The sequence below is a fragment of the Mus caroli genome, chromosome 11 (assembly GCF_900094665.2).
Source record: "Mus caroli chromosome 11, CAROLI_EIJ_v1.1, whole genome shotgun sequence".
NCBI lineage: Eukaryota > Metazoa > Chordata > Mammalia > Rodentia > Muridae > Mus > Mus caroli.
In genome coordinates, this window is record NC_034580.1 from 117,548,322 (window position 1) to 117,562,165 (window position 13,844).

The 13,844-nt window shown below is 43.7% G+C and overlaps 1 protein-coding gene across 2 annotated transcripts in view; it reads right to left on the reverse strand.

The window, feature by feature from the left end:
* Positions 1-13,844, reverse strand: part of B3gntl1 (UDP-GlcNAc:betaGal beta-1,3-N-acetylglucosaminyltransferase like 1) — a 59,940-nt gene that overhangs the window by 38,236 nt on the left and 7,860 nt on the right. For both annotated transcript variants that reach the window (XM_021178458.2, XM_029483329.1), the window contains exon 4: positions 550-614. In XM_021178458.2, the coding sequence (XP_021034117.1) occupies positions 550-614 (65 nt within the window). The remainder of the gene's footprint in view (positions 1-549; positions 615-13,844) is intronic.

Consider the following 13,844-nt stretch of genomic DNA (forward strand, 5'->3'; position numbering starts at 1 on the left):
GGTCTACAAAGTGAGTATCAGAACAGCCAGGGCTAAAAAAAAAACCCCCCCCAAAAAAAAAAAAAAAAAAAAAAAAAAAAAAAAAAAAAAAAAAAAACCAGTAAGAAAATACTTAACTTGCTTTGTGGAAGTATTTTGCTTTAATTTGTTTGGTCATAAATTCAAATTTTGATATAACTTTGATTGATTTGAATTTCTGTATAAGTCTACCTGTCACCTACCCGTCCTCTCCTTAGCTTTGCCTATGAATCTGCTTCAAAGTTTGCTCTAGCTGTTATGACCTGGAGCTGTCCATTTCCATTTCTTAATCCCTGAAGCATCATATTTGCTAGCATTCTGCTTATTTATATATCCCCTGTGGTCCTCTTTTACACTTTATATGATGTTATTTATTGCTAATTAGATGCTAGCAACAACCTATTCAACTTGACTCTTGAGATTCATTCCAACATATTTAAAAATGTATTTTTAAGAACCCTACTAAAATTCCCAATCATTGTTTGGAAAATATATGCAAAGCCACTATCAACAAAACAGAGAGCTACTTACTGAATCCAAAAAGCAAAGGTAAGACCCTGTGCTCTGTGCGACAGCTTGGTTTTTAGAATATCCAACTGTTAGAAAAAGAGAAGACAGTTCTTTTAGAAATCAGTGTTCAGCAGCATGAAGCTCAGTGTGCTTTACACCCCAAGAAGGCCCAGGTCAATCCACACGGCCACCCACACCTCAGGGACAATGCTGAAGGAATAAAAGGGAGGTAAATAGAAAGCAACGTCCATGTTCAGTGATGATATTAGAGAACGCCCAGGATAAGGCATCTGGGACTATATTAAAATAAAGAGGAGAGTGCAAAAGTCTGCTTAAGTGGGTGCAGTACAAAGCATACTTGTATAAGACTGCTCGGTAAATGTTCAATCTGAATACTTCATGGAAGGCTAGCTAACCAATGCGAGGTGACTGACAATGTCTGCCACATCTGGGCGTGTGCACACCCAACCCAGGTCAAGCATTCATTGCTCAACACAGACCCAAGAGAACTTTTAGTCATGACTAGTCATCACGAAAGTCCAGAGCTCTGGCAGCCTAAACTGAAGGAAAAACAAAACGAAATAACTTACTTGACAGTGAACCAGCCCAGGGTTTCACACAGCGATGAAGCGGACCCTTACTGTAGGATGGAGCACAGGAATCAGACCCAAAGAAGCAGACTGCATGCAGGGGACAAAGAACTCAAGCAAACAGGTCCTTCTGGGCTAAAGAGTCCTGGATGAAGAATCCAGCCTGGCCTTGGCTTCAGGGACTGGGATGCCTTATCCCCAGGGGACATATTAAAGTATTTTACAAAATAATTTCCTTCAAAGATACTACTAGCAAGTTGTAAAACAAAACAAAAAACCAACAAAACAAATAAACAAACAAACCAACCAATGCCTCCATAGTGGCAACGCAATGAGTGGCACTGAGAAAGCAGAAGAACTTAAAAGTCAAAAATCACCCCAGAGGATTACAGAGGGAACTGTGTAAAAGCAACAGTGCTGGCAGAACCCTGGGTACAGACAGTTTAGGATGGAGAACAAGCCACATCCGCAGGAGCTGACTGCTGGGCTAAGAGGGCTGAGCTTCACCCTATGGTCAGGAGAGCTACAGAGCTTTGGATATTTGGGGCACTGTGCAAAACGTGACACAAGCTCAGCAGGGGTGCCCAAGGCAGATCCATTCAAGGGCATTCAGACCAGAAGAGGGCGCTAATGCAGCTTGAAGGAGGGTGAACTCTTCCTGGAAGAGAGCCGACCAACACCTGAATCACATCACCAGAGGGTTACAGTCTTGATGCCACTGAGAAAAATCACACAAAGCAAAATGGATGTGTACAGAGTTGAAACAATAAATCTCTTTGGTATTTGAAGTTGAGACCGGCTTAGGAAAATTGTCAGTCCTGAGGGAATCAGCCAAATGTGCGAATACACACACACACACACAAACACAGGGGGGGGGCGCGCTGGGGGGAGACAGAGACAGAGACACCAGGGAGCAGGAGGAGCAATGTTATGACTGAAAACAGAAAAGCAAGACACAAGACAATGCGAAGCTGCCCTATTTGCTCATGCTCCTAAAATCCACACCAAACCTGATCCTCCTGCCAGGTTCGTAAGAAGTAGCAGTTTAATTTCCAGCACTAATCTCTAGAACTTGGCCAGTCCAAACCAGTTAACAATGGCCCAGATTTTGAAAAACCATAAGCATAAACAAAAGCAAAGGAGGAGATGACCAAGAAAGGTCATGTAATTCCTCCTACCCTGAGACAGATCTGCAACAATGTGATACCTCCTACCCTGAGACAGATCTGCAACCACCAGGAAATCCTAGGGCCATCCCTGCAGAGCAAGGCAAGCATGAGAATAAACCCCTCCTCAGAACCTCACCAACAAAAACAACAAGTCCTTCTTCATAAGCACGCTAAAATTAACAGAATTCTGTTACAAACGTTGCTTATGGAAAGTCAGATTTTAAGAGAGAGACTGAATCTACGAATCTGTAATGAAGGGGGTCCTAGCCCACTGAGGATGCTGGAAGTTTCTCACAATGAATCTTGTGTTTGGCAAAGACAAGGGATTTGCTCTAATATTACTGCCTTGAAGAAAGTCAATGTTTGTGCGGGGGCTCCATGTTTGGGGAGGCCAGTCCTTTTGTGAGGGTAGTCGGTTGCTATGGTTCCAACAGGAAAAACCTAGCTCCATGGAGATACTAACATTCCTCACTCCTGGAGAGGAGCAGTAGGCTGTGGTTCACGCTGCCTTTGCAATAAGCCACACAACAAAATGTATTTCTCTTGTTATATGGTTAGTTTTAAAAAGTGAGTCTTAACCCACTACAAATAACCCAGCATTCCTAAAAACAAAATGCTTGAATTTATGTTCTCTAATGATGAAGGTAACATGTCCTATTTAATATATTACAGGAAAACGTGTCTTTCCAAAGAACCAGCTAAACTCCACTGCGCATTACAGGATTGCCATGAATTCTTATTCACTTCCCATGGACAATGAGGTGATGTCATCTCCCGGCACTCCACCTGGGGTCCTTAGTTTTATACACTGTCCTTGTCACAGACAGAATGCATTCAGTCATGATATGACTCAGTGACAAGCAATTCAGGTTTTATAAAAGACGAAATCTGTCTTTAAAGCGGAGACAATAAACATCAGTTAGCAAAACGCCCTTTCTATTCGATTACAGAAGCTGCAAAATCCCTCTTAGCTAAAAAATATCAAAGAACATTTAGTTTCAAATTCACGTTTCAGAATTGAAACATACACTGTGTAGGAACCCATGTAGTTTTGTATTTCAATGTAAAGACAATGAAACTGGGAAATCGTTTCCAGAAGATATTAACATTTTCCAGATGCACAAGATGGGAGAAGGTTGCTATTCCTGGGTCTCACTCCTCAGACACTGCTGTCTGTCTTCTTTTCTGAGACAGGTCTCTCATGAGCCTGGTTCTCCCTAAGCAGGGCTGGCTGGCCATCCCAAGGGCTTGGCCTTTCTCCAAATATGCTACCACACCCAGCCCTTTGGACACACATTCTGGGAATTAAACTTGGGTCTTCACGCTTGGAAGGCAAACACTTTACTGACAGAGCCATGTCTTTAGCTGTAGAAAGCAGTTTTATTAAATTGTGTCTTGAACACTCTTCTGCTTCCTCAAACAGCGCTCCCGAGGCAACATTTCTTAGGGCTGATCTTGACGGACCAGGTTCAGCTGAGTCTTAGCAGCCCAACAGTGCTGACTTCAGCTTCCAACATCTACCCTGTACTTCACCCAGAACAACAAACACAAGATAAACGAAGCATTAGCAGGAGACCACAGATGGCTGAGTAACATCAGTACAGCAGGCTTTCAGATTGGGAGTGGGTGAGGCATAAGCTACTTTGAGAAAGCAGACAAGGGCTGGAGAGATGGCTCAGTGGTTAAGAGCACTGAGTGCTCTTTCAGTCCTGAGTTCAATTCCAGCAACCACATGGAACAACCATCTGTAATGTCTGAAGAGAGTATCAGTGTACTCATATACATAAAATAAATTTTTAGAGAGAGAGAGAGAGAAACTATGTCCAAGGTCCTTAAGACACTGAGACCCAGTATTCTATGTTACCTAGATTGGTGTCTAGATATTGGGGGATGATGACAGACAAGACTGAAAGGAGGGCAGGCAGGCAGGCAGGCAGGCAGGAAGGATCACTAAGCAACAAGGGGGTGGCGGGATGGATGAATCATGAAGTGAGGAGAAAGGGGGTGGAGCAGGATCACTAAAGGACCTGAGGACCACAGGTCCTCTACCATCTATGCTCCTTAAAACAGCCATCCAGATGCAACATTAGCAGCAAAGATGAACAGCAGGAAGGGAGGGTGGCTGTGTAGCAGCAGGTCTGGTAATACCAAGGCTTGCCTCTTCCTCCCCTTCCTCCTCTTCCTCTTCCTGAGAGCCATCAAATCATGCCAGGCACACTCACCTCCTTCCTCCACCTCTCACCCACACAACTCTACCCAAGATCTCATAGGATAAGAGCCCAGCTCGGGGAATTAGCAGCAGCAGCAGCTGTCACAATGCGTGCTCGAGAGGGAACCCTTACCTGCTGACTGCTGCCCTTGAAATACACTGGAACTACACAGACTGCCCGATTTGGACACCGTTAAAAATGGGAACAGGGTCTCTATACTGGCTTGACACTCAACTTAAGCTAGAGTGATCTGAAGAATGGGAACCTCAACTGAGAAAATGCCTCGATCAGGTTGGTCTGTGGGGCATTTTCTTGGCAGATGACTGATATAGCCCAGCCCACTGGAGGTGAAACCAAGCCTGGTCAGGTGGTGGTGGGATGTAAGGAAGTTGGTATTGGGTATATAAGAAGGCAAACCAAGTGAGCCAGGACGTACAAGCAGATAAGCAGTGGTTCTCCATGGTCTCTGCTTCTATGTCTGCCTCTAGGTCCTGCTTTGAGTTCCTGCCCTGACTCCCTTAATGAGGGACTAGATACTATAAGGTGAAATAAACCCTATCCTACCCAGGACGCTTTTGTTAATGGTGTTTATCACTGCAATGGAAACCTGACTAAGACAGTATGCTACTCCTAAAACGTTAGGACAGTGGCTTTCAACCCTAAATTCACCTCCGAACCCCTGGGATACTTCCACCACTTCCAGTGCTGAAACAAGAGTTGCAGACAGATTCTGTCATAGGCAGGGCTTAGGTGCCTGGGGTTTTAAAGTATCACCAATGGCTTCAAACATACCCAATCCTGGAAGCAAGTAGTCAACTTACCAGCTCTACCCAGCTGGCTGAGATGGCTTAGTAAGTGTAAGCACCTGCCACCAATGTGAGGATTTGAGTGTGATTCCAGAACCCACCCGGCAGAAAGAGAGAATCAACCCCACAGGTTATTGTCTGACCTACACACGTGTGACCTCACACGCATACCCACGCACACTGGAAATTAAACAAGTATTAAAAAATTAAATTTCTTTTTATTAAAAAGAACTCCTGGCCAAAGAGGACCCATCTGTCACTAAGAATGACCTGACCACCCCCTGTTCTAATCTTTTTTTTTTTTTTGGTTTTTCGAGACAGAGTTTCTCTGTATAGCCCTGGCTGTCCTGGAACTCACTCTGTAGACCAGGCTGGCCTCGAACTCAGAAATCCACCTGCCTCTGCCTCCCGNTCTGCCTCCCGAGTGCTGGGATTAAAGGTGTGCACCACCACACCCAGCTCCCCTGTTCTAATCTTAAGTACTGTATGAGGAGCATTCTTTTCGAATCTAGACCTTAAAGTCCCCGACTTATTACAGTGAGAAGAAAGACCATGAGGCAAATCATTTAAAGGGAAAGAGAAACAAAAACCTTGACCCAACATCAAAAATTTCAAAACCGAAGTATTAACTATCTTTTAAGGTATCTCTCAAAGAAAATACCTTTAAAATAGCAAGAATCATAACGATACACTAGAAGGTAATGAGGTGACCTTGTACAATTATGAGAAAAATGTTTTGCCTCTAGAATTCTTTGCATAAACTAAGTAGGACTTTTAAGGGCACTGCAGACAAGTAGACATTTTAAATACTTTACCATCTATATCCCAGACACAAAGATCATTTTTAAGTAGTAGCTCCAGAAAACTGAAGAGATAAAGAAAGAAAAAAACATTTTCAATGGGAAATAAAGAGAAAACAAGATGTGACTAGAAACCAGAGTGTTACCATGGAGACGAGATGGTTCAAGCATCTATAAGGTTGTAACACTCAAGAAGTCCAGCTCTGGGACAGTGCTGTTCCCCTGCATCAGCACCTAATACGCTATGCTTTGGGTCTCATGCTTACATTTCTACTATGGTCTACCTGCTGGAATCCACTTACTTGCAAAGCAAGTAGCAAAAGAACTAGAACAGACCCTCAACAGCTTCAACAATGTAACTACATTATAGTAACAAAAACTCCAGAAGAACAGGTTTTCACTAATCAAAGCAGACATTTATTTTTAAAAAAGGTTTTTTGTTGTTGTTGTTGTTTGGGCCTTCATCACTGGGAGGAGCAGCAGTATGGTCAGACACATGAAGGTGTAGCAAGGCTCTCTCACCTTCCAGCTACAAAGTGGTCACTTGCTTCTTTCTACCAAGTCAGGGGCATTTAGGACTCTGCCATCATGAATGTCACTTCACATCATTGTAACTGCACGCTTTTTCTACCCATGTCCTTGTACCCAGAAATAATGACTCTAAGATTTAATATTTATTAATAAATGCTTAGGCCAATAGTCTTGCCTCTGTTCCCCAATGATCTCATGTATCAATAACCCATTTGTTCTAAGTGTCCCACATGGTTGGTAACCTCTCCTCAGGTTTATGTGACTGTCTCCTCCAGAGTTTAAGGCAAATACTGTGCCTGACTCTTTTCCAGAATTCCCTTCTCTCTAGTGAGATGTCTATTCCTGCCTCAGCTCATTGTCCATAGGCTTTTTTATTGATAGGTGATGCTTCCATACAGCATATAAAAGATTCTCTCTATACATTATCCTTCTAGACTTCTCACCTCATGCCAAGCAAAAATACAAAAGTAAATAAAAGTAGAATATCTAATCAGGATTAAACCATCTACATAGAAAGTCCAAAACAATGTGTGAAAATCTAACTAAAGGTAGAGGAGGAAATAAACAATAAAGCTGGTTAAACCCACCCCAGGATCCTGAACTGGGTAAACTGGGTAACTAGACGGCAGCAGAGAACCTGCTGTCAGGGAGCCTGACAACACTTCCTGGGAACTACCTTCCCATCTATATAAAACAGGAGGGGCTGTTCCTTTTCATTTCCATGAGTGTCTGAAAAAGGGAAATGAACTGCATGGAAGGAGAAGGAAGAAGGAAATGGGGGAAAGGAGGAGAGAGAAGTGAGAAGGAAGGGAGGGGAAGGTGGAGAGGGAAGTGCTTCAAGATGAATGAGTGGACACCACCCTCAGGGGAAGAACTGGAGTCAACAAAGGAAAAGGGAAATCCCAGAGCCATCTGCCAACATTCACACTGCCAGGAAAAGACGTAAAATCTGAAAGGATCCACTGCCAGGAGACAATCACTACAAGAAATGTTTCTAGAAGTCCTTCAGGCAGAAGGACAATAGTAAGATGGAAATCTCTACCTACAGAAAGCAAAGGGTGACCCTGGAAAAAGATGCACGAGGAGATATGAGAAATGTCTTCTCTTTCTTCATGTTCCTTTCATAAATCCATAAACTAAATTAGACAGCACCCTGAGGATTCATAACCACTCAAGGTAAAGTGTGGCAGTGTTGGGTAGCAGTAGCAGCAGTGACCAGCATGCTCTAGGTCCTGACTCTGGTGTATGCACTCAAAGGGAGGTGGCCAGTAAGTTAAAGGCACACACTCTAAGTCCTAGGCTGACCACTAAAACAGCAGAGCAAGGAGTCAGAATCACAAAGGAGACAAGGGGTGCTCTACGACCTAAAGTTGTGCTTCACATGACAGCATGAAGTGTTCTGCCCCTTAGAAAAGCTGCTGAGAGGTACTTACAAAACACCATTTATGGTCTCTAGAAACGACTAGTCCAAAGTATACAGTGAACGAAGATACAATTATCCAAGAAAATCTCCCCAGACTCAGTGAGTACAGTGGATGTCTACAGTGTAGACCAGACTTGGCTCCACCACTTTCCCTCCCAGCTCTGCAAAGCAGAAGCCACAGGCAGCAGTGAAGTGAGGTTGTTACTCCTTCCCAGATACAGAAGGATTACCACCCTGACCTTCTTACCAACCTGACATACCAACACATCACTGTTATGCCATAATCCTTGCTTTCTTGTTCTTCCCCAAGATCACATATTAATATCAACATTACAGTATAAACATTCCAAATTCTTACAATCCTAGTCTTTAAAATACCCAGTCTCTTTTAAAACCCAGTCCCTTACTACAAGAGGGGAAAACCAGGGCAAGGTCAAAATCTGAATAAAGCCAAACTCACGTCCTCATCTCAGCTCATAGGGCCGCAATCCCATGGGGAGAGACAAGCTGAGCTGACATCAGGATCACTGTCTAGCTAGCCACAGCCCTCAGCTCCATCTGCAGCACAGGCCTATGACTGAGTGGAGTATACAGCTATCTTGGTCAGTGTCTTATTGCTGTGAAGAGACACCATGACTACAACAACTCTTAGACAAGGAAGCACTTAAATGGGGCTTGCTTACAGTTCCAGAGGTTTAAGCCATTATCAGTATTGTAAGAAACATGTCAGCACATAGGCAGACATGGTAGCTGAGATCTGTCAGGATACAAAGACAGCAGGAAGAGAGGGGCACTGGGCCTGGCTTAAGCTTTTGAAACCCCAAAGCCCACCCCAGTGACACACTTCCTCCAACAAGTCCACACTCCTGATCCCTCTTCAAGGAGTGCCACTCCCTAATGACCAAGCATTCCAATAAATGAGCCTATGGGGCCATTCCTATTCAAACCACCACAATGGCCAAGGAAATTTAGAATTAGCAGAGCACAGTCCATAAAGGTACAGAGCTCACATGTAACAATGTGGTGATACCCAGACCTAGACCCTAGGTACCCTAACAACAACAACAACAACAACAACAAACCTGCAGAGGTGATGTGGGGTCAGGGGCCTGACAGATTTGCTATTGCAAACATTGACCTCAGGAACTGTTTCTTCAAAGGGACCTAAAATTTACTCCATTAGTTTTTGCAGCAATTTATGCCCTACCATGTCACTGAAAATAAAAAACAAGACACAAACAAAACAACAACAACTACCACCACCACCAGCCAGAGCAATCACAGCAGTTACTGGAACTGAAGGTATGGAAAGAGAAAGACATCCACAAACCAGCCAAGACTACTGCCACCCCAGGTAACCCACAGTCCAGCCAAGACTACTGCCACCCCAGGTAACCCACAGTCCTGCCATGACTTCTGCCACCCCAGGTAACCCACAGTCCAGCCAAGACTACTGCCACCCCAGGAAACCCACAGTCTAGCCATGACTACTGCCACCCCAGGTAACTTGCCCCTGAGGAGCATGACCAAGCAGTGTCAGCAGCAACCAAGACCAGACACCTGCTGTCTGTACTGTCCTTATCCAGCAGAAAACAGAAGACATGAAAAGAAACAGGAAAGCCCGCTACACTCAGGGCAAAGGGCAGAGAGCAGAAACTTCCGGTAAGGATGGTCAGACATCAGGTTTAAAGCTGAGCAATCACTACAAATACATTAAATGCAAGGAAAGTCAGGATTACAGATAAACATGCAACAATGTCATATTTTTCTACACAGCATTCACAAAATTACAGGCGTGAGAATAAAGAACCACATAAAATTCCTAAAGCTGCCAAGTATAGAAACAGAAATAATTTTAGTAGCAGACTCAAGATTACATTGACACTGGAAAAATTTGGAAACTAGAGAATAGATGCATCAAGATTTTGTTTCTTGAAGAAGGGAGAAAAAGAAGGGAAAAAAGCAGAGAATTCAGAACACTACTGAGCACACCACGTCTATATGGTGTAAGCTGCAAGTGGCGGAAAGAAATAAGCAGAAAAATTAACGGAAGACACAACTTCTGAAAACTCCCCAGATATACTCAAGCCAACAATAATCAACTTTAGAAAGCCAAACAAACTCCAACTAGGAAAACCAAGGAATCACAACATTAAAAAAAAAATGCCAAAAGATATGAATATGTCAAAAGACAGAACTCTCCATAACTTACAAGAAGGAAATGACTTGTCTCTTACAGGGCATGCCAGTCAGAGTTCCAGGGAAAAGCAGAACAGATAGAGTGACTATATCCTAAAAAAGCATTTACTGGGCTGACTTAAACAATATGTCTGGGTAGTCTATCCATGACTAACCATTGCTAAAATTCCTTCCTTGGAAGACATAAACAACATCTGCTCCTTCTAAGGTCTCAACAACAAGCCGAGGTATGATTTCGCTCACCTGGGGAACTGATGAGTTCATTAAATTTACTTACAGAGACGTGGGTGAGGGGTTATGGGCAGGATTCGGCCATATTGGAAGGTCTGCAGGGATGACAGCTTCCCTGGGGCTGCACAGATGGAGGCTCTTCCCCTGGACTTCCCACAGTATATCCTCTAACCTTCTCCCAAGATACCATGTACTCAGGACAAAACTGCATACAAGTTGTCTGGAAGGGTAGCTGGATGACCCTTCCCAACATCTCCTCCTATGAGGGAAGGTAGGCAGGCAACAGGCTCAGCCGTGATGATCGATTGTGAGCAGGCTCTGTACAACTGACAGTGGCAACAGTTTGGTTCAGTCAGTACTTCAGTACAACACTGTCTCACACTGGAGAGGCTGAGAACCCTGCAGTCAGTCCATGAAGCTGGGTACCTCAGTAGTCCAATCCAGTGATAAAGGCCTGGAGGATTCCTAGAGAGTGAGTCTTCAGTCCACACTAGAATCTCTGAGAAGCTGGGTTTTGATATTAGACAAGGATGGCAGTAGTAGCTTCAATAGCAACAGGTAGATGAACCTGCCAGTGAGCGTTAAAGACACAGGTACCTGAAGATACTACCTACATATAGGGTAGAACTTCAAAGAACCTGATTAAGAAAATCCCTCACAGGACTGCTCTACTTTTCTGTTATTGTGATAAAACACTCTGACCAAAAGCATTTTAGAGGAGAAAAGGCTTTATGTGAGTTATACTTCCAGGTCACAGTCCATCACTATGGAAGTCAGTGCAGAAATTAACAGGCGCTTAAAGCTTAACCCTCGAGGGGCACTACCTGCTGGCTCACTCCCTGGCTTTATTTTCAGCTAGTTTCCTTCTACAGTGCAGGACCACTTGCCCAGGGAATAGGACCATTCGCAGTGAGCTGAGTCCTCCTCCAGCAATTAACAACCAAGGAGATCCCTCACGGACAAACCCTTTAGATCAAACTGATCTGGGGAATTCTTCAATTGAGAATCCCTTTGAGGCGACTCTAGACAGTGTCAAGTGGACAGTGAAAGCTAACTAAGACAGAAGGAAGCCTCAATGTTGCTAACAGCTGGCTTGCTGTCAGAAACGAAGAGGCCAGAGGCACGCGTCACAGAAAGAAGACTGTCACCCAAGATTCTCATTTTAAAAAGTGAAAGGGAAATGAAGACGTTCCCAGATAAACTAAAGTTGAGAAAATCTGTTGATAGCAAATCAGTCTTAGAAAAATCCTAAAGTTCTTAAGGCTGAAAAAATTGGCAAACTCTCAATCCACTCAAAAGCCACAGCACCAGTAAGGGCTGAACAGGTAATTATAAAAGGTAATGTGAACACATAGCTTTTCTCCTTCTACTGACTGACTTAGATAGCAATTGTGTAAGGTGCCAAGTAGGGAGGGAGGTGACTCACATGTAGGTTTGTGCCCCCTCAGAACCCATGTAAGAAGACAAATGAAGAACCTGGCTAGGTATACTCACTAGAGTGACATCATCTTTTAACCTTTCATGGCAACCTCCGATGCACTGCTATAAAACCCAGGAAAGGCTGGGCAACCTGGAACTCCAACTACTTCCTTAAGGTCGCCTAATATTTAGGTAATCATCCAAAATGCTTCATTGTGGGGCAGAAAATGCGGACTCCCACAGACATGCATGTTATTCCCAGGGAAGTCTGTGGTGCTCTTGGCCAAGAACAGCGTGATGCCCAAAGCCATCCCAAGGGCATCTGGAAAACAAGTCAGCTCTTGAGAAACAGTTGCTTCATTGTTGGAGAAAATTGGGCTTTGTGTTAAATAAGAAAAAAAGACCTCAATGAAATGGAAGACACTCTACTGGCCAATAAGATGCAAACTGCCACCTGCACTGGGACCACTGCCCCTGTAGAGTTATTGTGGTCCCAGAACACTGGTCTTGGGCCCACGAAAATCTCCTTCCTCCAGGCTTTAGGCCTTAACACTGAAATCTCTGGGGGACATGACTGAAACGCTAAGTGATATGCAGTTGGGTTAATCAAACAGCAGGTTGATCAAACAGTGGCAGCATGTACAACCGAGTGATTGATATCACATTAGGAACAGTATTGTTGCTTCTATGGGAAGGTTTTTTATGTGACGTTTGCCTCAGTGCTATGCAATGAGTACAAGCAGGTCCTGGCTTTGTCTGTGGAGACTGAGTAGACCTTTCTGAAAAGGTCAACTCTTGACTGACCCAACTGCATTTGTGGCTGCTATCCCTGTGGCTTCTGCCATCAACTTCTTGCTGTTGCTGGAGGCCTTAGCTAAGCCTACTGCCAAGGAAGAGATGGAGGAGTCCAATGAAGAGGAAGGATTTGGTCTCTGAACAATAACCCCACAGCAACCAACTCAGCCAGTTTTCTAAAATAAAGAAAGCTAGATACAATGGTGTGTATCTATAATCCCAGCACTCCTATGGCCAAATGGGAGGCAGCGAAAGGAGAATCACCCAGAAGCTTGTGAGCTGGCCTCATTGCAGTGCAGGTGAGAATCAACTCCTAAAAGCTGTCCTCTGACCTTCACAACAGTGCCATGGCAGGCACACTGGCTCTCAAAACTCTTCCCCAGGGCTGGCGAGATGGCTCAGCGGGTAAGAGCACTGATTGCTCTTCCGAAGGCCCTGAGTTCAAATCCCAGCAACTACATGGTGACTCACAACCATCTGTAATGAGATCTGACGCTCTCTTCTGGCGCTGTCTGAAGACAGCTACAGTGTACTTACGTATAATAAATAAATAAATCATTCCCCCACCTCACTCAAACATGGCAATGGCATATGACAATATGTAAACAACATATTATTAATATTATAACCTATAGAAACTATAGCTGTTGGGGCTCAAAAGATAGATGGCTCAGCCAATCAGAGTACTGGCTATTCTTGCAAAGGTACTGAGTTCAATTCCCAGCACCCATAAAGTGGCTGACAACTGTCAGTTACTCCAAGTCTGAGGACTCTGATGTCTTTTTGTGGCCTTTGATGGTACTAGGCATGCACAAGATACCCAAACATACATGCAGGCTCAATGCCCGCACACATAAATAAAATGAAATTAAAATTGTTATAAAATTATCCTTCAAAAATAAAGGAATCAAGAAATCCCAAATAAACAAATACTGAGGACGTCTGTGGATTGCCCACAGAGACAGAGGGGAATTCTGGGTAAACAGGGACTTGAAGCCAAAGAATGGGAACAGATAAAGTTAGGGAGCAGGCAAATATAAAAAAGACTGCACTGTCATGTTTTCTTTTTTTTTTCTTTTTTTTTTTTTTTTTTTTTTTTTTTTTTTTTGAGAAACATTCTCTTAAGTGTAAGCATCCATTGTT